General features: G+C 38.7%; 2 protein-coding genes across 2 annotated transcripts in view; both read left to right on the forward strand.

The window, feature by feature from the left end:
- The first annotated feature begins 1700 nt into the window (after positions 1–1700).
- Positions 1701–10338, forward strand: hrh1 (histamine receptor H1). The gene is made up of 2 exons (XM_030419032.1): positions 1701–1949; positions 6584–10338. Exon 2 carries the CDS (start codon positions 6793–6795, stop codon positions 8425–8427), a length of 1635 nt encoding a protein of 544 aa, XP_030274892.1. The 5' UTR covers positions 1701–1949; positions 6584–6792; the 3' UTR covers positions 8428–10338.
- Positions 10339–14926: 4588 nt separating this feature from the next.
- The window catches only part of atg7 (ATG7 autophagy related 7 homolog (S. cerevisiae)), a 71438-nt gene continuing 62891 nt past the window's right edge, over positions 14927–23473 (forward strand). Inside the window, exons 1-8 of the mRNA XM_030421605.1 lie at positions 14927–15444; positions 17435–17635; positions 17808–17862; positions 18129–18246; positions 18388–18465; positions 18573–18689; positions 19921–20067; positions 20342–20430. Coding sequence (XP_030277465.1) covers positions 17464–17635; positions 17808–17862; positions 18129–18246; positions 18388–18465; positions 18573–18689; positions 19921–20067; positions 20342–20430 — 776 coding nt within the window. The 5' untranslated portion in view covers positions 14927–15444; positions 17435–17463. The remainder of the gene's footprint in view (positions 15445–17434; positions 17636–17807; positions 17863–18128; positions 18247–18387; positions 18466–18572; positions 18690–19920; positions 20068–20341; positions 20431–23473) is intronic.

Consider the following 23473-nt stretch of genomic DNA (forward strand, 5'->3'; position numbering starts at 1 on the left):
GGATTTTTTTTTTTCTCACTGAATTTAACATTGGGATTTAGGGCGCTTTTATACATTTTTGTTAAAGCAACATTATGTGACTTTTTGACCTTAGAATATCAGCTTTAACATTTTTGTGATGCTACAGTGTTTCGTAACATGTTGCATGGTGTCTCTGTCTCAGCCACTACGTAACTTCAGTGAGAGGGTCAGATCACAGTGTTATGTTTACTTCAACATACAAGTTCTCCACAGATAACATTCTTATGACGTAATGAGTTTTGTTTGTAGCCCAACCTACATTACATCTGACAAACTGCTACAATTCATGGGTTTGTATTTACGAAAGTGGTGTCGCACTCGATCTTCCAGGAATCATGTGTAAATAGTTGGCTAGTATCTGTGAGTGAGTACAATTCGATGTGGAGCTTAAATTAAGGTTAAGTAGTTGTTGGTGGTTTAATTATTTTTCAGTGAAACAGAGTTATCAAGTTTGATATTGTATTGGACTTGAATGAATTAAACGGTACTGCTTGTCTTCTGAGTTCGCCTCAAGTTAATAGGCAAATAGCATGTTCCTGACCTCGCCTTGACAGTCAGAACTGCTCGATCCTCTGTCTTCAAGTAGTTCTTGCAAAGAAACCTGTTTTAAAAAAACTACTAGTCCTGATTGTCAGGGTTCTGCGTTGAGTACATCCAGCCATTAAAGCCAGTGTGTGAAGTATCAAATACAAACATTTTTCAAAGATCCAACTTTCCACTCAAATTGGTTAGCTGATTTAACCATGTAAATTCAACAGAAATAGAAAATAGAAGTGTTTTGACAAGACAAGTGGTGTCAGACTTTCTGACGCTACTGTTCACACTCAAAAACAAGTCTGCCCTAAATAAATATGAGCTTTCGGGTCACGCAGAGGTGTAATAAAAACTTCAAAAAAAGATAACACCTAAGCCCTTTACACCCATCCTCCCACTTTCACTTCCCTGGTGTTGGGTCCACAGTGCCTCTCTGACACATTAAATAAGTATTTTTTTTATTTTTCATAACTGATCTCTCTGTTGCGGGTTGCTTCCGCGGATTCCTCCCAAAGGAAATGCATCTGATACACACCTCACGAAATATATATATTTTCTTAACCCAGACACAAGACTGGGGATGGCAGTCATCTTTATGTTTGTCATAAACTGGAGCGCGCGCACACACACAGTGGTGTGGGTGGACAGCTGGTGTATGGCTCACACTTGGAATGACTGGCTGTCCAGGTGAGGAGATAACATGCAGGAAACGCCTGGAAATGGGGAATCGCTCTCTTGCTTGATGAGTGATCCCGTTGACACAACAGAGGCGTGTTTTTGAAAGACACTGCTTGGCACACTGAGATGAATCTTCTTTTTTTTTTTTTTTTGCTTGTGCCTTATGATTGGAGGATTTTTTGATGTTACCATAGTCCCTTGTTACTGCTGTCCTCATCTACCCTACTAATAATCCATGCAGCCCCCCCCCCCCCCCCGCCCCATACAGTGTCCCCTCTGAAAGATGCAGCTGTGAATAAAACTTCAGTGATTTGCATAGATGTTTTTACAATACTGCAGACATTTGTATATGTCCACTTACATTGGTTCAGGCGAGGACGTCACAGCCCCCCCCCCCCCCCCCCCCAACACACACACAGTATCATCAACTGTGAAAAGTGAATCATACAGTGAGTCAGTGTGCGCCATTGCAACAGGTAACCCTTTCCCAGTGATGAGGTACTCTTTATGGATCATATAAACTCCAAAGTCTGAACCCAGTGCAGAGCCGGAGAGAGTGTGTGTGTGTGTGAGAGAGAGAGAGAGAGGGAGGAAGAGAAAGGGAGGGAGGAAGACTTTTTCTTGGTAATTTCAACCTCTGTCCCTTACTCGTTTTCTAACCCGGAATACAGGCTGGAATTAAAACGGACTTCCCTGGAAATTTACGCACAGAGCTGGTAAGTCGCAAAACTCTCTCCGGATAGACGCGCTGACATTACATATTTTTTTAAGCCATGTTATTGTCCGATTGGAGAGGTTGTCAAAGTTTTCGTGCGTGAGTCCCCGCAGCGGCTCAACAGGTGGTTCACGGTGTTTGGCACATTATTGAAGCCGTTTATTTATTCATTTTTTTCTGTAAGAAGAAACGCTGCAGCGAGTCTCAACAGGGCAAAAGACAGCGCGATTCATCCGCGCTCCCGCTCTTTTGTAATGAAATCAGAGAGACAGTGGTCATTAGTGTAATCACATTGAATCATTAATGTTTGGATAGAGATCCTGACCCTAAATGGTGCTGCGCGCAGAAAAAGCGCAGTGATTTTGTTTCTTTTTCTATTCCTCTTTTTTTTTTTTTTTTTGTAAATCTTTATTATCTGCGATTTAGGTGAGTAGTTAGGTTATTACATATTTATGTCGCGCAGGCAGTTAATGTATAAACACAGAGGCTTTAAACAGAGGGAGGAAAATGTTTACAATCACACGTTTCAGTTCAGATTCCAAGCCAAAGAGCGTTTTTTCAGTCAAAGTTTCTTTTGTGGGGTCTCCATTGTAATGTGCATTGGTGTTTTCTTTGCCCGTCACACATACATCTTGGTTCAAAACGTGACGTTCTCACCAAAATTAATCTTTTAATCTTGGCATTAGGCTTCTCGCACTGTCTCCTGGAAGTCAGTGGAGACTCCCCCATACAGCATCCACAGGATACTTTCAGGCTTACTCATGTCATAATTAGGTGGAGGCAAATAGATATAAACATGGGGACTGGTGGAAGCAGACATATCTTGAATTTTCCAACATTGCTCCATTTTCAAATCAAAAACCCTGATGACAGTCAGGATGAGTCAGGTTGTGACGGTGCTCTGCTGAAAGTCTTTCAGCCCCCACTGCTGTTGTCAGTGGATTTTTAACTCCCACTTATCTCTAAACACTTGTGATTTTTTTTTCCCCTTTCTCCTCCAAATTGTGACATCACTCATGAGTAAGCAGACGCAGATATTCAGAGATAGTCAGAGGACGGTAGGCTGGGGGCTAGCTGATTAGCATTCTTACTTCAGTAGACATCTCTGAAACTTAGTACATAACATCAAAATTGTTATTTGCTTAAATTATGTTGACCGTTTGAGTTTACTATTGAATGTTTTAAACAAAATGTGTTCATATTACAACTTTAAAGGCTGGTCTGCTGCAGTAAAAGACTTTAAAAGACGTTTACTTTATATCCACATTTCCTGTACCCATGTTGAATTATCTCCACATTAGGAATGATTCTTTATCAAAAGTCTTATTGTGTTGACATTTTGTGAGCCAATAGTTATACACAAGATGAGTTGAAAGGATAAAAGGCAACATGCAGACCACTTGCTTTTTTATGGTGCAGTGAATCAAACATAAATTCCAATTAAAAAGTTTAATTCCAGCACCTCTGCATTGATTTCCTTAAAAAAAGGTTGAAGTTTTGGTCACAAAGATGTCTTGAGAAAGGCCTTTGTGAACGTTGACTGATTTTGATTAAATCAGTACAGAGGTAATACAAAAAAATGTGTGCAGGAATTACTATTTTTCATCAGCACCGACTGTCATGCCAACAATATTGTTGCAATATCGATTTTGCTGTATTTGGTACAATTGGAGATCTCAAGATATATATCATGTATCCAGATATAGCCTAATAATAGTGTAATTTTGTTTTAAGGCCATACGGACCAGATTGTATACATATTTATTATATGGTGGATCTATATTGAAGTACTTGCGTGTGCCTTGTTTTCTTAATACTTAATTTTTATATTTCTGTGTCTACATTTTTTTTGTCTTTTATCTTTTCTTTTCACTCTGTGGTTCTGAGGGAAAGACATTTCGAACCTCTGTATGTCCTGCACATGTGGCAGAATTGACAATAAAATCTTTGAATCTCTGAATCTTGACTCTTTAGATTTCACATGTGAACACGTTATATATACATTTAGAAATCTGTTTCTTTATGATGCAACACCGCATCTCACAGGTCCATATTGTTTAACCTTTAAAAGTTTTATTCTTTCACTTATTCGTTGGCTTTTGCTGTAGATCTTAACATGAGAATTCTGATTCACATGTACATTGGCAGTATTGAATCTATCACCTTTAATCTCCTTGTTTCGGTGTTGTGAAGAATCAAGTGGGAGGTGATGGTTGGCAAAAAAACATGCATGATGAATAAGAAAGAAAAAAAGGTGTTTTATATTGAGTGTGAAGGCACCAAAAAGGCCAAATTACGTATTTGAATTAACACATTAATCACAGAAAGGCACGTCTGCACAAGATACATGGAGAAACACCCAGCTGCCTCCATGGCAACGGTTTATTTTCAGTCCACTCTCTTTAAAATCAATGCCCGAACAGTTGAGACCAAAGCTTTTCCAGCAGCATACATTGATATGTTTTACAATGAGACGTCTTGTTGTGCTTTGCAGACTCAAACGTTTGATCAAACACGGTGTAGTAAAGGATTTTGCACAGACTTAAATTCCATCATAAGCCACTGGCAGCATGTCAGTGCCACCTATCCTCCAATCACGCAGTTCGTCTACTGCTGTGTCGATGATGGGATTTGCCACCCTCCCCTCGTGTGAGTGCTAAAGGAAGCCAGCTGGACAGTGCGAAAGAAGGAGCAAAAGAGAGTTTAGCCTTTTAATACTGCATATCCAAATCAGAAAAAGTAAAATGGGTAGAGCAAGTGTGGAGCTGTTTTTAAGTTTCTTTATATAGGCACATTTCAACAAAACTGACTACATTTGTTCTGTACTATAGAACTTGTACTTCCCTTAGTATTTTCATCTTGTCTTACTTCTACTCCACTACAATTATCTGACAGCTTTACAGCTACTAACTTGTTGCTTCTCAGAATAAGAGTTGACATACAAACATATACATCTTTGAATTACAGTAGGCCTATATTGTTGATTTATTGTCTATAACCAGTTGTTCCCAACCTTTCTGACTCAAAGTGTCTAGTTGGGTTACCTTTATCACATTTCAGGTGTGTATGAGTTGTTAGCGGTTCCACAAAAGCAAAATGTCCCCTCATGATGTTTTCAGATGTTCCATTTAAATAATTGCTCGAAGTGCAAACAGATAAAATTATCCAATATTTGTTTTGTTTTTTTATGTAAAGAAAAAAGAAAAGTCCCTAATTTTTGTAACTGAACTTTATTTTCCTTATTTACTAACTAGTTAGTGAGTCATCTTACAATACCTGAGATTTATCTTTTAACCCTTTGAAAGGCCGTCACCCCTAGATTGGGAACCATTGGACTAAAATTCTAACTACATGAAGTAGCCTTAACTAAAACTAAACTTAAACTAGCTCCACCTCAACTACCCATAACAGTAAAATGCTACTTAGGACTTTGATGGTGTGTCTGATATCTCCATGTTGGTGTTGTTCCTAGAACATCATTAGCCCTTTTAAGATAGAAAAGGCGGCACATTTGCTCCAAGGTAAGGGCGGCAATGTGCCGGCCTGTCTTTCTAAAACGGAGGCGTAATATTCCTCCTCCGGCAAATCGGAGGACCAAAACAGACCCCCAATTTTCCGGCCTCTGTCTAAAACCGCGGACCTAGCCGCCAAAAGGACAGGCAAATTGGCGGCTTGCTGCCCTGTCTAAAAACTGCTGTAATTAATGTTGTCCCGGGACCATCACTGAAATTGACCAAATGTGCTATTGTGATGCCATAAAGTAGCTTCATTACGTGTGTTAAAATTGTTCCTCAAACATTAAAACGTTGCACCAGGACTATCATTTCAACAAACAAAACAGCAACGAAAGCCACAACTGGAGTTAGTTATAGTTAAGTAAGTGAGGTAGGTGACCTTGAGTCATGTCTGGAACATATCGTCAAACTGTTTATGTATTATTTGTTGTTTCTTTTCAGATTTCTGTCACTTTTTGGTAGGTTGAGGCAATAAAACCACTTGGTTAGGTTGAGGAAACACGGCTGGGGTTAAAGTAGAAAATAAACTTTCACAACATTAAACAGTCTTTTGAAAGGATACCATCTCCCACCTGGGTTGCCAAGCTATGACATTATAAAAGTGTGGTGGGTCAGTTTCATTGATGGTCCTTAAGTAACATTAGTTATGATGTTTCAAGAAAGACACCAGTATGGCAGACATTGATACAGAAGTTTTGAAAAATGCAATATATAATATTTAAGTCCCAATAGTCGTTTGTCTACTTGATGAGTATTTTTACTTTTGATACTTTCCCTCTTCTCTGCTCCTGATAATACGTCTGTAGTTTAATCTCAGTAGAATTTTAAATGCAGTTTTACTTATAAAGGAATACTTTAGATTAAATGTCTCCTATTTCACTCAAAAGTCCATAATAGTTGTACACGTCTTAAACGTAACCTCATATTTCGGGGAAGCATAGAGAAACTCTGCTCCCCATTCAGCTGGTGGTTATGTAAACAGTCTTCTTGGGTTAAACTCTGCACATCCATCATACTGCACAGTGACTGATGAACATTCAAGTGAAGTAACTTATGCATGTTTGAGTGAAGGAGGAACGTGTGGCTCATTTTAATGTTTTTTTTTCTCTATGTTTTCCAGGTGTTTGCAACAACAGTTTGGATTTCATGGATTTGCAAGACAACACAAAGTAACGCCTCTTCCAGTATCTAAAGGACGACCTTTTGTCATAAAGGTCTGCTGCTGTCACCTGCTTAAAACCACACATGTCCTGGCTGACAGTTAAAGCCACACCGTCTTAAAAGTTTTCCACGATGTGACTGGATCTAGAGGTGACCATCTCACCTATCATGATGGATTCTGCTCCGGCCTCCTCAGCAGACCCTCCTCATCTCAACAGCTACATCAATAGCAGCAACAGCAGCCTCCTCAATGGTGACTCACTGATGAGCAATCACACCCTGACCCTCCATGACCGCTTCCACAACGCCCTGCTGGGGGTCATTCTGGGCCTCCTGTCCCTCCTGACAGTCATCATGAACCTGCTCGTCCTCTACGCCGTGAAGAGAGAGAAGAGCCTCCACACCGTCGGTAACCTCTACATCGTCAGCCTGTCTGTGGCAGATCTCATTGTGGGCACCACGGTCATGCCTCTGAACCTGGTGTATTTGTTAGAGGATGAATGGAAGCTCGGGCGGGCTGTCTGCCAATTCTGGCTTATTATGGACTATGTGGCAAGCACAGCCTCAATTTTCAGCCTGTTTATCCTGTGTTTGGATCGGTACCGCTCTGTCAGGCAGCCACTCAAGTACCTGAAATATCGAACGCGGGGAAAAGCGAGCGTGATGATTTCCGGGGCCTGGCTGCTGTCCATTATGTGGATTATTCCAATTTTAGGATGGAGGTCTTTCACTCACGTAGACCTTAAACCCGAGGAGGAGAACAAGTGTGACACAGATTTCCGCTTTGTCACGTGGTTTAAGGTTATTACTGCCGTCTTCAACTTCTATGTACCCTCAATTTTGATGCTGTGGTTTTATACGCACATCTACTTGGCAGTGAGGCAACATCTCAGGGACCGGGAAAGAATCATTCATCCAACAGATTCGTTTGGGGAAAATGAGAATGGACAAAATGCTCAATCGCCCGTGAAAAGTGACGCTAAATCACCCCAGAGAGAATGTGAGGTTCCACTGAAACTCTCCAAAAAGCAACGCCTGTTAGACCAGAACACTCTCGATCAGGCGTATTCCCTCGAGGACGCTGATAAAACCAAAACAGCTTCATCCAGATCTCACAGAAAAATCGGTGTAAAGGGCCAGCAGACATCATTACTCGCCATCACAACAAAACGACTCCGAATGGCACAAAAGGCCAAAAGGTGCTCCCTGTCTCCTGTGGACAAGCAGTCGGACACTGAGACTCCCCTAAGTCAATCTTCAGTGCCACAGGATGTTGTTTGCCCAGAGGGGCATAACGAGAACAAACTTCAGGCATCTTTGAATGAATGTCACGTCACGGTGCCAAACTCTGTGAGCGGCGTCTGTGATATCAGTCAGGTGTCAGACGTGCAGAGATTCCCCTCTGTGCTCTACAACAACTACGATCCAGGTCACGCTCTGCCCTGGACTGACGAAGGTGTTGAAGATGCAAAATTGGACCCGGCTAACGTGGTAACCCTCAGACAGACGTGGCAAAGGTTTATCGGCCAGTCACGCCAGCGAATACAGAGCTTGAGGATCCATAAAGAGCACAAGGCGGCCAAGCAATTGGGCTGCATAATCGCTGCTTTCCTGTTGTGCTGGATCCCGTACTTCATCGTTTTCATGGTCATGGCAGTCTGCAAAGAGTGTGTGCACCATGACCTTCACATGTTTACCATATGGCTGGGTTACATGAACTCCACTCTCAACCCTTTTATATACCCGCTCTGCAACGGCAACTTTAAACGAGTCTTCAGAAACATTCTGAACATTCATTTGTGACGAGCAGAGAACAAAATCTTAGATGTTTAAATGCTGCTGGTGTTTTCAGAAAAGGAGGAGAAGACTTTTGCATGAATTACACCGTTGCATGGGTGAGCTTTTTAAGTGTAGATTAAACTGTAAATGTATTTTGAGTGTCAGTTTTTTCTTTGTTATTTTTATAACTTACTGCCCTCTGGGTGAAATTGAGCAGCAGTTGAGGTAAATGTCTGATTTAATGTTATTTATTTTGTCTATGTCACGCTAATGATAATAAAGTCCGTCTAGGACTGGAGAGCTTTAAACTCACAAGAATTTGATCTTTCCCCCTGAGAGACAGAAGCATGAATGTCTTGGCTCTGGTCCAGAATGGAGGGGAAAAAATGTATAAAATGTGTTTTTAAAGAAAATCTTTGTATTTATTTATTTTTAGCTTTATCAGTGGATCAAACCAGACGTGTGACATGATACAGCATGATGCTGAAATATGTAATATTTGTTTCTCATCATTAAAACAGGATGTAGGACATTAGGCGTCTTTTTAATGTCAGTCCAGGAAAAACACAGATATTGCCAAGTGTTTAATGAGATGATACTCATGGGAAGGTTAGTTTGGGATCTGTGCAGTTGTACATTTTAAAGGACCATTGAGTGGGATTTAGTGGCATCTAATGGTTGAGGTTCCAGATTGCAACAAACGAAATACACCTCGCCTCGACCTCCATATATATATAAATATATATATATGTCTGTATCTATATGTATGTATATATGTATATATACATATATATGTATATATGCACATATATACACACACACACGGCAATTATATATATATGTATATATATATAATTGCCAGTTGGTCCTACTAAATCCCCCTAAACCCTGCACATTGTGGCTTTAAATGCTTTTATTGTGATTTTTAACATTAAAACCACAATTTTAACAATAATAGTGAAATCTGAAATCTCTTCATTATGATCATGTAGAATAGAAGAGTGTATAAGCAAAGATATAATGTGAAGAGAGAACTACTGAGAAATACATTAATAATCTCTAAACTACATGAAGAGGTTGTGTTTGTATGGTGTCTACTTAAAGGATAACTCCACCAGTTTTACACAATCTAAAATGTCTATGGCAGTACTGGATGCATGTGGAAAAAGTGGTATTCAGCCTTTTGTGGCTCCAGAGGAAGCTGCATGTAATCTGACAACCAGCATCCAGTGATATTAATCATTGGCCAAGTTGCACAGTGGGTAATGTAGGCTCCAGGTTTTGAAAAGCAGTCAACTGGTTTAACATTGCACTCCTATGACACTGTTGGATGCATTATGGGCAGTTAAAAAACAGATTATCAATACAGCAGAACCAGAGTTATCAACTTTTTATTACAATCATTCTTCTTCCTTCTTTACAACCTGCCAGCTACACCACCCACGATGCAACTGAGACACTGAGTGACATCAATGGGGACAATTTATCAGATTACATGCAGCTTCCTCTGGAGCCACAAATGGCTTTGTACTACTTTTTTACATATACAACTGTACTCCTCGAGACCTATAAACACACTGTAATGAATACAGTTGGTGGAGTTACCTTTTAAATGCACCTGCCAAACTATAGAACAAAACAATCTATTCTATTTTGTGATGAAGCACTTTTTTTCATGTCATTAGCCAAAGAACATCAGATGTTAATTCACAATCCTGTGGGAAGGCAACCCTAAATTTGGGACTTGTGAAATGAATCTATATCGATTAAACGTTTGGAACAAAAACACAAATTGCATCCATCAGGCTCTGGAGACAAGGCATTACAGCTCAATTAGCAAATCCCCCATCTGAAGAAGTTTGGCCTGCAGTCCTGTTGAGATGATAAATAGGGTTGCTCATTTCACTGGCCTTTCAAACGATGTTTTCAGATTTTCAAAAAAAAGTTTGTCATGTTCAATAAATGACATCTTTCCCACATCAGAGGCCTGTCGCTGTTTCACATGTTTAACAAGTGAATGATTGTGTCCGAAATAAGATTGTGTAATATGTTAAACCGCAGTGACTCCAACAAAATGGAGATCAAGAAGCCCGTAATGTTTCCTGTGTCTAGTGAATGCAGACGGGTTGATGAGTCACTACTTAGCAAAATCAAACAAATCAGAGGGGGGTGGAAGTGAGCAGGGAGAGGCGATGATGTGAGCAGACGAGGCATGTGTGTGATTGCATTCTACAGTGGATCTCTGTCAGCAAGTCGGAGCCGGTACCAGGGTGCTGTTAGGGCCAAAACAATGATGTTTTAGATGCTCTTTTTAAATTTGTTCACAGATTTGAAGCTGTTGAGTTCTGCCGGTTTACAAAAAAAAACAACCGTCACCCGGCACTTACTGGACTGCGTATTCTGTCCCCACTGTGACGATTCTCACATCATGCGCCCACTGAAAGTTTTGATGCTCATGAAAAATCATATGGACATTTGCGCATGAATGGATTTTCAATTGGCACACTTTTAACGATTAACTCTAGCAGCTGTCTTGGCTTAATTTAATTCTCCTTTGAGTTTTATTAGCAGCAACAGAGAGCAAAGGTCCCGGTAATTTAATTTAATGATGATGTTTTTTTTTTAATAAATGAAGGATAGTAGTCACAGGGCATAAACTATGAACACTATTATGTATATAAAGCATATGCTGTCTGGATTAACCTGTCTAGGCGGTCTGGGGAGACTCCTCATCGCAGGCAAGATCCCATCCCATGATTGTTCTTTCTTTTTTTCTTTTTGCTTTGCTCAGAAATGCAGAAACCTTCACACAAAAACCCAAGTTTTCTTTATGTCAATTAGTTTGCTTTTACTTGATGAAATACAAAGAAATGAACAAAAATGTTAAGTAAGAAAAGATTCCCTTTACACAGGTCCACACCAAAAGTTAATGGGATCTGTTTTGGGCCGAGACCCATCCTCCATCAAGTTTCATTGGAGCCCGCTCAGTAGTTTTTATGTAATCCAAACCAAATTGCTTTACAAAGTGTATAACCTACAACACCTTCTAACCTCAGACCTTCAGTTTGAATTAAGTGTAATCCGTCCACACAAACCTTTAAGTGGCACAGCGAAGGAACACCACTGTCAGGAAACAGCATTGTGCTGGTTGTCACCATGGGAACAGTGAGAGCAGCACCAACAGTGACAGGTGATTTTGAGAACACTAATTGACAGTTGACTTAAGTGTGGCTGGGTTACATCTACGGCAATTAATTTTCAAACCTGATTCAATCAATGTTAAACTTTAAAAAGGTGCAATGTGTAAAAAAATATTATTATCATCAATTAACATTCAAAATGAACAAAAATGATAAACAGAATGTGGTGATGTTATGACAAAAATGTTTATGTGTTGTTCTGAAGAGATATCTACTGAAGTTAGCATGCTGACCTAATATATTGGGCCTGAAAACAACTTTCTCCCAGCAGTCCAAAGCTCCTGTGCTAATGATGTCAACACCAACATTAGTCATAGATCAGTCATCGGTGTATAAAGGAACACGGTTAGCAGGTAATCTGGTGTTAGCAGCCCAAATTCATTGGGAGTGTTAACTCACCTATTTTTTTTGCACCAAACTTTTTAACATTACATGTTAAACCCTTCTTAAACCTCTGTTTAGTTTTGACTCTTCAGGTCAGGAAGAAGCATGCTGTTAGTTGTACAAATACAGCTTTCATGTGCAGAATTGCCAGAACCAACACAAGTGGTAATAAAACATTTGGAGAGGAGAACGGAAATCTGAAATACAAGCTAGACTCCCAGCTGAAACAAAATCCATTGTAAAAACACTGTAAAGTGGTAAACGTGTCAAAGTGGTTCACTTGGTTTATTAGGCTTCCCTACCTCACTGTCAAGTCCAGTGTAGTATCACTTGTCAGAAGAATGAGATATCTCTTATTCTTCATTTTATGGCAGTGAAACCTCAGCCGGGCATTGATATACTGTTTTTACATCATAGAACCCGTATTACTTTTACTACATGTTGTATAGACCTGCAGTACACGGTGGCCATGGGGGCTGAAGCTCTTCAGATGGAATATCTCCCTGATCATACAAACAGAATTATAATTCATACTCTTTTACTGTTATTGTAAGAAAACTTGCCAGAATCCAATCCTATGAGAGATAACATCATCACCTCCAGTGTCAGCTTTTAGTTATTTTAGAGAGTGAGTCTGGAAGACCCTCTGCACTGTATCCCTCTTCATCTTTCTTTCTTAACAGAACACAGGATTAAAGTTGTTCCTTATTATTTTTGCTGTTAATTTATGGTTAAGAATTTATAGTTGTTTTTCAAGTTTGACTAAAACCGTTATGTGCTCATTAATCAGCTACACGGAGACTGTTTGAGGAGTTTGGTCCAGTGGTCATTGTGTTGAATGTGTTGTAAAGAGGGCCTTTTTAATTTCATCCATGGCGTTTCAAAACATCTCTTTGTAAATACATGGCAGTGGTCCATCATGGGAGCTCATTATTTTGAGATACTAAGTCATTATTTAGAGAAAATTCCTCGCTATTTCAAGATACCAAGTCATTATTTTGAGTATTTTCTCAATTTTATGACTCACAGAATAGTTTTTTCACATCACACTGCCGGAGAAGGGCTTCCATAGTCTGTTTTATGGACTCTGAGGTTTGGAGTTTATATGTACAGTTTGATTTTACAGGGTATCTGTACTTTGTGCATAGAATATAGCCAACATGTATAAAACGGTGTGGACCTTATGACAGCGGTGTCTGTCAGCAACTACTTGCCTTAACTCTGCATTAACAACCTCTCAAACTGCTGCTGCAAAATACGGCCCTGTAAACCACTGGAAAGTGTCCCACTCTAGTAAATTCTACTGTGACTCTTGCAAGTTTTAGGAATTCACCTTGTTTGATCAAGTCTAATGAAGAGGAATTATTCTTCTGGCAGTGAAGGAAATTCACATTAAAACAGGACAATGGTAAGTGTGAGGCAGAAACTGACAACTGAATAAGAGCCAAGAAGAATGTGACATTATCATTTTATTATGTTTCTGGCATTCACATGACAAGTGGTACATTTGCTGCAGTAATCATGAAATCAACTGAATTAAAATTATGTTGATTTATTCTATTAAATGGCCCTGAGGATTGTAATGCCAACAGAAGTGTGTGGGCAGGAACTCAACTTTTATTCGTAGTTTACATTTAAAACGTGAAATTGCTCTAACCAGGGTGAATAACAGCTGAGTGAAACCATATAAACTGCACCCTTACATTACCCGATATAATTACTGATAATAATCATCTACTGAAAGAAAAAAAAATTGTGGTTGGTGTAGGTGTACTCAATTCATGAGTGCAACTTAAATCCAGCGGAAAGGTGCATATGAGGTGACGACACAGGCTGGTTTGACAAGCAGTTCACAGGGCAGGCTACGCCTTCATGAAGCTCACTGTCAGATTTGTTGCCTTGTTTTTACTCAGCCAGTTAAATTGGCTCACAGAGTGTCACTGAACTTAACCCTTTAAATGACCCAGATGAGCGCTCACAGGTTCAATGAGTTCACTGCTCACAAGGAAACTGAGTGATGAATCAATTTGTCAAGCATTTTATTTAAACATTTCACAGCAACTGTCCAAAATTCCAATTTAAAAATATTCCAGTGCTTTAACTGGAATAACAAGTTAATTTGTTTATGCCACTTTTCGGTCAATATTTGTGACAGTTGCTAAGTTTTGTAGTTCAAGGAGGTTGGCTGTAGCCAAGAGTCAGATGGGTTTTCTTTTGCAAGTGATTTTTCTAGCAAGTTTCCATCCAGAAATTTGAAAAGCTATTGAAAATATCCATAAGACCACTGTCTAATTTGGGATTTTATACCAGCTTGGCTGGGTGTTTTATATACTGATTTCAGTATTTTTAGACTGAGCATTTCTATACTGGATTTGCATTTAAGTTGCCTATTATTTTTTTTTTACTTTTTATTTAATTTTCCTTTTATACAAAGCAGGGCACTCCTTGACAGAGGGCCTCCAACTAAAAACCAAAAATAACAACTGGAGCATTAAATAATCAATTATTCTAAAAATTACAGAAAGTTACAGTTAGATCAAATAAAATCATAGAGTACTGAAAAGAAACAGAAAAGTGGAAAAGTCTTATCATAGTGTAGAAGGCTTTGAAAAAGCTTCCAGAACTTCATACTTGAAAATAAATTGTAATGACATTGAAGACTAACTGAAAGATATAAGTGGACATAATAAAAAGAGACATTTAAATAACACTATACTGGTCCTGGTTATGTGGACTTGATTTTGGTGTCCTCAGCCTTATACACTGCTTAAAATTATTAAGGAATAATGGGATATTTTAGTGTTTCACTTTTTTTTTTTTTTATTATGTGACATTTGAATTTTTATTTAGTGTGTTGTGAATATTTTTTGTATAAAAGCTCACGTCATCTACCTCTTTTGCATTTCTGAACATGAACTAGGTACTTTGCGTTTCTTCCCCAGCTACGTAGTTTCGACACGGTCCCTAACTCACTGTAGCAGTCAGGTGTCCAGATGGAGCTAATGTCTGAATTCCCGGCGATGATTCTGCTGAAAATGACCTCGTAGATCATTTTTTCCACTGGTTTGGAATCGTGGACTTCTTCGTGTTTAAACACAGTCGGGTTTAGTTTGAGATAAAATCCGTTTTAAACTGAAACGGCTGTAACCAAGTACACGTTACTTCTCGGTGGCTTGCAACCCTTAATATCCGCACACATCTGTTCACTCCGACATGAAAAGAAACGGCACGTACAAGTTTCTGTCTGTCTTCTCCTGCTTTATCGTTTGCGTCTTCTTGTTTATATTCTGGTTCTTTATATTTTACTCAATGATGCACGCTCCATAAAAGGCACACAGCAAGACTTGTGTAGCAGCTAAGCTAACGATAGCTGTGCGGCTTCTTACCCAGAGTGCATTGCTTTATTGACAAGTCCCGGGATCACATGACCCACCTGACCAGGAAGTGAGGCTCTCTGGTGAGTGTACAAAGCTCAGCTTGTCACAGTTTGACAGAAAAACGGGTTTCTGGCATGTTTAACGTAACCCAAGTTTATCTGGGTTGAACTGTAAATGTGTCGAAATATTGTGGTTTTTTTTTGTTGGAGATGTTCGTCCTGTGTAAAAGCGTTAAAGCATTTAAACTGTCAGCTTCCTCTCTCACTTTGTGGTCTGGGTTAACTTGCTACACAGAAACTGAAGTGTGAAAGTGACATTTATAAAAGTTAATATGGAATTTGAACATAGTCTAGTTTACCTGAAACGCTAAAGAAGACCTTTTTGTGTGTCTTAAAGTGCCCATTTATTTACCAAATGAAAACATTACACAAGACTGGGGGATTTTGGGACATTGGTGCATACACACATGTGCATGGATTTGCATGTGTCGCATTAGTTTTGGAGACCAACATTTTCACAATATTCACCAAACACAAAATAAAAATTCAAGATATGTCACAGAATTAACATTTAATTGAAACACTACAATATCCCAATATTCCTGACTAATTTTGAGTATTTCAACAGCAGAGTTGTATCAAAAATCTTGATGTGAGCAGTGTTAGATGTTATCACTATAGCAGGTGGATGTGCAGATCTAGTCCATTGTAGATGAAAAATGTAATGTATTGCAAATGATTGTCACTAGTTACCACAGAGTCTAAAGAAATGTCTCTAAATTGTTTCTTTAGTCACAGAACTCAAAGTCCTCACTGCTGAATTTCCCTCCATGGATCGATTAAGTTTTGCCTTGCAGTATCTTGTCATATCCTTTCTTATGATATATAATCTAGAGCCTGGCTGATATATCAGTTGGCCTAACAGATATATTGGTAGATTAAAAAAATCAACATTTCAGTGCACACTAGGAAACGATTTACATAATTTTATTATCAGTTACATTGAAAAACAAGAAGGCGCAACAAGTTTCTCATGTAGCTTCATTAGATTAGCTGCAAGGTTCACTCCTTCTTGTATTTAATGTAACTGATAATAGAATAATGTCAGTCATATGCCGGTGTGCACTTGAATATTGATTTTTTTTTTTTTTTATTAGTTTTATCTACTGTGGTTTGCCCTGTACTGGCTGAACCCAGAAGAGAAGTTCTGTTGTGCATGGGGTATCTAGTGTTGGTCGGGCTCTAATTTTATCTTTGATTATGTGAAAAAGCATGGTACCAGCTGATTTCAGTCTTTGTCACTAGCATAACTATATAAGATATCCATGCACATGGTTGACTTACTGTATGTCATGATATGTTCAGTCAAATCATCTTTATATGTGTAGCTATAAGTCACAAGTTTGCCACTAAAGGCTACAATCTCATATGACAACGCCTATCTTTATCCTTATGTGAATTACTTAAAAATGTGTTTTGTTTACACCTGACTATTGCAGATGGTAAGAGATGTAGAATATACCAAATGCTCACTTTTCCATAACCACTGCACTGCATTGATTCTTCTGTTATTTGTTTCTTGTTTTATTAGTTGACTGATGAGGGAATTAATTGAATAAATCTTAACTTTAGTCAAATTCAGACAACTTTATTAATCCCACCAGGGGCGATTTGTTTGAACAGATTGTAAATACACACAAAAAAAACCCACACAGTAGCATGTACAATAGACAAATAAATTAGTAAATAAATAGATAAGCCAGGGAGCTAAGTGTGATAAAAAACAATCTATAAATACATGATGTTAATGAATAGTTTTGATAAAATCAATAAAAACATCTACAGAGCATTTAAAAGACAAATTGCACAGGGTATGAAAGATTTCGAGTAGCAGTTAGTTTTACAAGCAGGAAAATGAAATGCCCTGTAGCTTGTAAATTATTGTAATTTTATTCTGCACATATGTTAAGCCTGTTAGTTACAACATCAATGTGAATGTCAGTGTGAAACTAAGTGTTTCTAATTAATGAGCCTGCAAATGTTTTGTAACCCACAACTGTTTACTTCACAGCTTTGTAGTACTTGGTTAGTGAAGTTGCGATGGCGTCCGACACCAGTGAAGCAGCGTCCTCCGTTGCAGACCTCAAGCTGCAGTTCGCTCCCTTCAGCAGTGCTCTGGAGGCCGGCTTCTGGCACCAGCTCACTCAGAAGAAACTCAATGACTACAGACTGGATGAGAGCCCCAAATTAATCAAAGGCTATTATTACAATGGTGAGTCGACTATACAGTTGCTATTTTTTCACGTTTTTGACAATTTGGGACATTCTATAATACATATAGTATGTTTATCATACGCATAGACAGATGTTGACCTAGATCAGTATATTTTAGATAACAACTGTAAAAAAAATAGTTTAATTTCATTCACATCTCCTTCCTGTAGGTGACCCACTTGGTTTGCCCACTCGTCTGACATTGGAGTTCAGTGCTTTTGAAGCGTAAGTATGACCGTAGTATTTAGTCTTTTCTTGCTTTAGGTTTAGGTACAAGCTTGTTTTACATAATTAATTTGTAATTAAGTCAAAATGAGATTCAAGTCAAATTATACATTGAAATATATCTCAAATATTATGGGAAAAATGGCAGATTAGGTCCTAACATAGGTCAAACCTTTGAGACATGTCAAGAAATCCAGATGCATTTAGTTCATACAGTTTATATTCATTACAGTTAAATGCAAAATTCTGATGTGTTTTGCTTGTAGGGATGGTCCGACACCGGCCCGCTGCTGTCCGGCCATCGGAACTCTGTATAACACCAACACACTCGATGCCTTCAAGACCACCGATAAGAAGGCTCTGCTAGAGAAAGAGGCCAAGGAGGTATTAGACAACCACTGGAATTTTTTCACTCACACAAACATATTCACGTACAGAGATCTGTTACAGGAATGGTCTCTGAAGTTGTGCAAAAGAGAGTAAATGATTTGACAAATTCAGTTTTTCATCTCTGTTCTTTCATAGATATGGGATGCTATACAGTCTGGGGCTGCTTTGAAGGACCCGTCCATCCTCTGCAAATTTATTCTGCTGACCTTTGCAGTGAGTATGAACAATGTCTTATAAACTTGTTGCTTCTGTAGATCAATAACTTTATATGTGACTATTTTTTCTGTTTTTCTTTAATTTTTCTGGCAATCTTTCCTCAGGATTTGAAGAAGTACCATTTCTACTACTGGTTCTGCTTCCCTGCACTTTGTTTCCCAGAGGGAATAAAGATTGTCCAACAGCCTTCCGTCCTAGAGCAAGTTTTTTCAGCAAAACAGGTTGGCTTTTTAGAGATTATTATAAAACCACTGGAATGAATTGGAAATTAGGCATTGAAATCATACTACGGGTGCATTACTTCTTTCTCATTTCTAAATGTTGAGTTGGCAGGTGTTCTATTCAATCTATTCAAATCTGCCTGTTCTGTAATACAGAGTAGGTTACAGAAACTTTTAATGAGGTGTGGTGTATTGTTACCACTCATTTCTGTGCCAGGAGTGATGAAAAAAGCCTAATTAAGACAGAGTTAGAATGACTCATGAACAGCATGATCTCAATTGCAGGTCACAGCGACAGTGACTTCTCCGTGTGTCACCATTCCCCAACTGATCTCTCCCTCTGTCAACCTAAATTATCGTTGTTATTTAAACCCCTAGACAGTTTGACATCGAGATATATGAGCTGCAAGAAGACATAGCGACCTGGAAACCTTTAATCAGTTCAACATTAAGATGAAGCCAGAATCACAGTATTATTTCACTGACCAGTGTCGTTAATCAGCTGTTGTGCAACTTTAGTAGAAGCAAGAAAAGGCTACAGATGTAAACTCATTCCAACTCACAAGACCAATCTGGTTTTTAGCAGCTTTCAGATAAATGCAAAACTATCTTTAATTTAATTCTTGAATTGATGTAGAGTTTTTGAAGATGATAGAACAAAATTTCCACTCTGAGGCAGCTGTCACTGTTGAAGACCCTTTGTATGTGTTTCAAGCTGATTATAGCTTTGTAACACTAATTGGTAGGTGTGTACCTTGAAACTGCAAATTATGTTAGAGCTGTTAAAAAAGTCTCTTGTATTTTAAAAGCATTTAAACCAGATAGTTTTCATAGTTTTTGTAACTTAGACAAACATAGATAAAATAGACATATTCTGCAAATTTGAAATGAGTTTTAAAGACAGTATTTTGTGAATGTACAGTGTATGAGCAGTTTATCGTGAGTGTAAATAAGCAGTAAAACAAAACAATGTTCTTAATCACTAATGGCAAGTTTTTCTGTGTAATGAGAGCCCTAATATTTCCGTATCTTTTGAGTTTTACAATTTTTATCTATTCATTTATTAACAGTAAAATGTCAGAATGTATTATATTATGTTTTATAAAACCTAGTTAAATGGCCCCTGATAAATGGCAGTAAATGCTTTTTTAATGCTCTCTTTTTATATGTATGCTATTGATCTTTAATGTAGAAGAAAGTCATTGTTGGCATCTAATTATTTCTGTCTCAGATCGGAGCCTTGCAGGAAGCCTACGATGACCTGTGTATCAAAAGGGAGACGACTGCGGTTCCCTACTTCCTTGTGAAGTACACAGATGAAACTGTTCAGATGGCCCCACTCTCAGACTGGGATGCATTCTTAACTGGTGCTAAGAAGGTAATACCTCATTTTTTTTTTTTCTTTTTTGGGTATTTTTCATAAAGCAACAGAATAAACGTGCAGTAAGATGAGAATGATTACAAACGTCTGATAAAATGTGTGTTCAAAGATGAAGGAATTGTAGGATTGTTCTGTAAACAGAGTATTTTATTGTGCTTATTGTGGCTGATCCCAACCATCAGATTAGATTCTGTTATGTCACACTCCCTCTCACACTCACATAGACAATCACACTTTGGTAATGTAAACAAACTGTGTTTGGTTTTTCTAGGTTACTGTGGGCGTCTATGATCCGTGTACTCTGTCTCAACATCCGGGCTGGCCTTTGAGAAATCTGCTGGTCCTCTTAGCTTACCGATGGTAAGCCCTACCTCTGCTGTGTGGGAACGTGTGTGTGTGTTGGAAAAAGATAGGGAAGTTCTCTTGAGGACTTCGATGCAGGTCCTTACGCCGTGACTGTTTTTCAGCTTATGCTGCAACTCTTTATTTAGGCACAAAGCCACAAAGTAAAAGAGGAAACCACTGCTTAACCAATTTCCTGTCTCTGAAGTGTAGGGAGCAGGTCACACATCCCTGTGATTAAAGAAGCTGATATGAACCTCCAAAATTAATGGAAAAGCATGAAAAGCCTTGTAACATTACAGAAACTCTGAGCTCCCATGTTCTGTGACACTCACACGTAATACAGAACTGTTTGGCTGTTGCTAAGCCACAGTGGTGTTGTGAGAGTTTAGTGAGGCCGAGATAAACTTGATGGATTACACTTGATTCTTGATGGCAGCACTGGCTTTCAGTACACGACTATGGCTGTAAAGGTTGTACTACTTGTCTACAAAGCTGTAAATTTCCCTGATAAACAAGCTTGGTTTGGTTCAGTATCATGTTTCTCACATCATGCTAAATAAAATAAAAATTATTGACGGAGTCATCCTTGTCTATAAACACTTAAGTGAGGACTTCATTGCTGCATAGCCTCCAAGATCCACCTCAGGATTTCCAACATTATTCCAAAATTCCTCCAAAATGAAGCTTTCCCAGAACATTACAGTATGTACATGTATGCACTTATCTGTGCCCCTGATTGTTGCATGTTGTTATTTTTTTTTTGAGACAGAGCATGCAGTTGCACATTCTGACTGGTTCATAACTCATACCAGACCCATCAATGAAACACACACAGCTCGCAGCAGCTGCTGCATGTGGACACCAGAGGTTATATTGTGTAAACACACACACACACACACACACACACAGTTCACACACAGCTCACAGCAGTTGCTGCATGTGGACACCAAAGGTTATATTGTGTAAACACACACACACTCACAGCGTCTTGAAACTCCTGAATATTGTACGTTTTTAGCTTCCAATTGAATGCTCTATTTCTCACTGTTTATTTTTAATGATGCCATTTTGTGGTACCAACCCCAACGTACATAAAGATATAAACAACAAAAATGTACATCTACAGAGAACGCCTAGTGTCAACTACTTAGATAGTCAACAAATGCCTCTTCAGAGGATAATTAAAGAAATAAAAAGAAAACTAATGAAAACCTGCAGGATCACAGCCATTTGCCAGGCCAGCAACACCTGCACAAATAAAGACAGAGCTAATGCAGGTAGCCTAATTGACTGATAAACTGAAAAACTAGAAAAAACAAAACTTTCCTCACTAGAATGAAATGGGGCAGCAACGAAATCACAGTTGGGGCCTGAACAGACCAGAGTTTCTAACGGGATGAGTTCTGCAGTGTTTTAGAGACAGATTCAGAATGAGAGTGATAGCCACCCGGGGTTTATACCCACCTCTCTTAAGCCTACACAAAAGGGCATTGTCACACCCTGATTGCTCGGGAGGGGAATGCCCCAAGCTGCTTCCACTCATTGGGAGTCTTCCTGCACACAGATGATCTGAATCGACTGCAATCCCAAAGCCCAAAACAAAAAAAGATAGCAAGTCTTACACAATGGGACTGCTACAGCCTTGATTGGCCTAATGTGTCTTGAGATAAAGGCATGAAATAAGTGAAGTATACACATCAGACCTCATGTTCAGTGAATAAGAAGAACAGATTTACCAACTTTATAGTGTTAGAGCTCCAAGCGTTTACTGACTGTTAGTTGTTGCAGAAATGATGGTGGTGGGCGGAGGCTTGTATGTGTTTACTGAAATGTTTCCTCTGTAAATATTTCAGCACGCCAGTGGGGGAGTCGGCACAGGTTGTTAAATGTGTTACTCAATGTAATCCAAGAATGTCGGTCTGAGTGTGTTTTAAATATTTACACAGGGTGACATGCGCTGCAGGTGTCAGTCAAACGTCTTAATCCTGTTTTAGCTCCTAACTTTGATAATTTTTCTTCTACTTGTGACACAGTTCACAATGAGAAACTTCTATTTCAACATCCAATATCTTTAGTGTAATTAAAGATAGAGGGTCTGGAATCTATTTCAAAAGACGGGTGCAATATCTGTATTTCAGCTGCTGACTTACCATGACACTGTTTTTGCAAGGTGTTGCTGTTTTGAAGTGTGTAAGTTAAGACAAACCACTTACCCTTTATATTCGTGCTGACCATTTCCACAGCGAGCTGAAGTGCATGTGTTTCACTAATCCAGATGAACAGTTCACTTGTAGACTACAGTCTGATACAGAAGCGGTTTAATGAGCTTTAGAGAATGATGAAACAGTTAAGTCAAAAGGTAAACACAGTCAGACACTAAACAATTTTACAGTAAGTTTATTCTGAAGAAAAAATAAACAGAACCAGCAGGAAGCCTGTTCTCTACTCCAGGAACATAAACATTGAATATCAATTTTTTCTTTAGATTCATATTTTGAATGAATGTTTCTTCTGCGAACTGAGAAATCAAAGTTATTCAATGCAGAAATTGCAGTTGGTTTTTAACAAAACCTTAACATGTTTCTGACAATAGGTTTACTTTAGCTTTACTAATCCTAAACAAGAACAAGCAATGACTAACCTCCCATGTTCAAGTTGGTTTATTAGTTTCTGTAGGTGAACAAACAACACAGTGACTAGGCAAACACGATGAAAGTACTCGAGTCTCGTCACCAAAATAAAGAACCGCTATAATAAGTAAGATAAAATGCAGGTTTAAAAACATGCTTCTACATACATAACATCATGTCATCATATTGCATCATCATCCAGGAATTTAAAGATGACTGTTGCTGTATGTTTGACTGCTGTTCAGTTAGTTTAGAGTGCTGTTCAGGATACACTTCCAAGTTCAGGTCCACAATCAGTCATTAATGGTCACACTTATCCCCACAGTGCGCACTTTTTCCTGGCACTCATCTTGCTGTTTCAAAAACATTTTTATTGCAGAATTATTTTTCATCCAAACAAGGAACTCCCATCGAGGCCAGTTTAGCAT

This window comes from Sparus aurata, chromosome 6 (assembly GCF_900880675.1).
Source record: "Sparus aurata chromosome 6, fSpaAur1.1, whole genome shotgun sequence".
In the NCBI taxonomy this organism is placed as follows: domain Eukaryota; kingdom Metazoa; phylum Chordata; class Actinopteri; order Spariformes; family Sparidae; genus Sparus; species Sparus aurata.

What these genes read in the sequence shown, in the direction of transcription:
- hrh1 (XM_030419032.1), top strand. Translation starts at nt 6,793, where the DNA reads ATGATGGATTCTGCTCCGGCCTCCTCAGCAGACCCTCCTCATCTCAAC.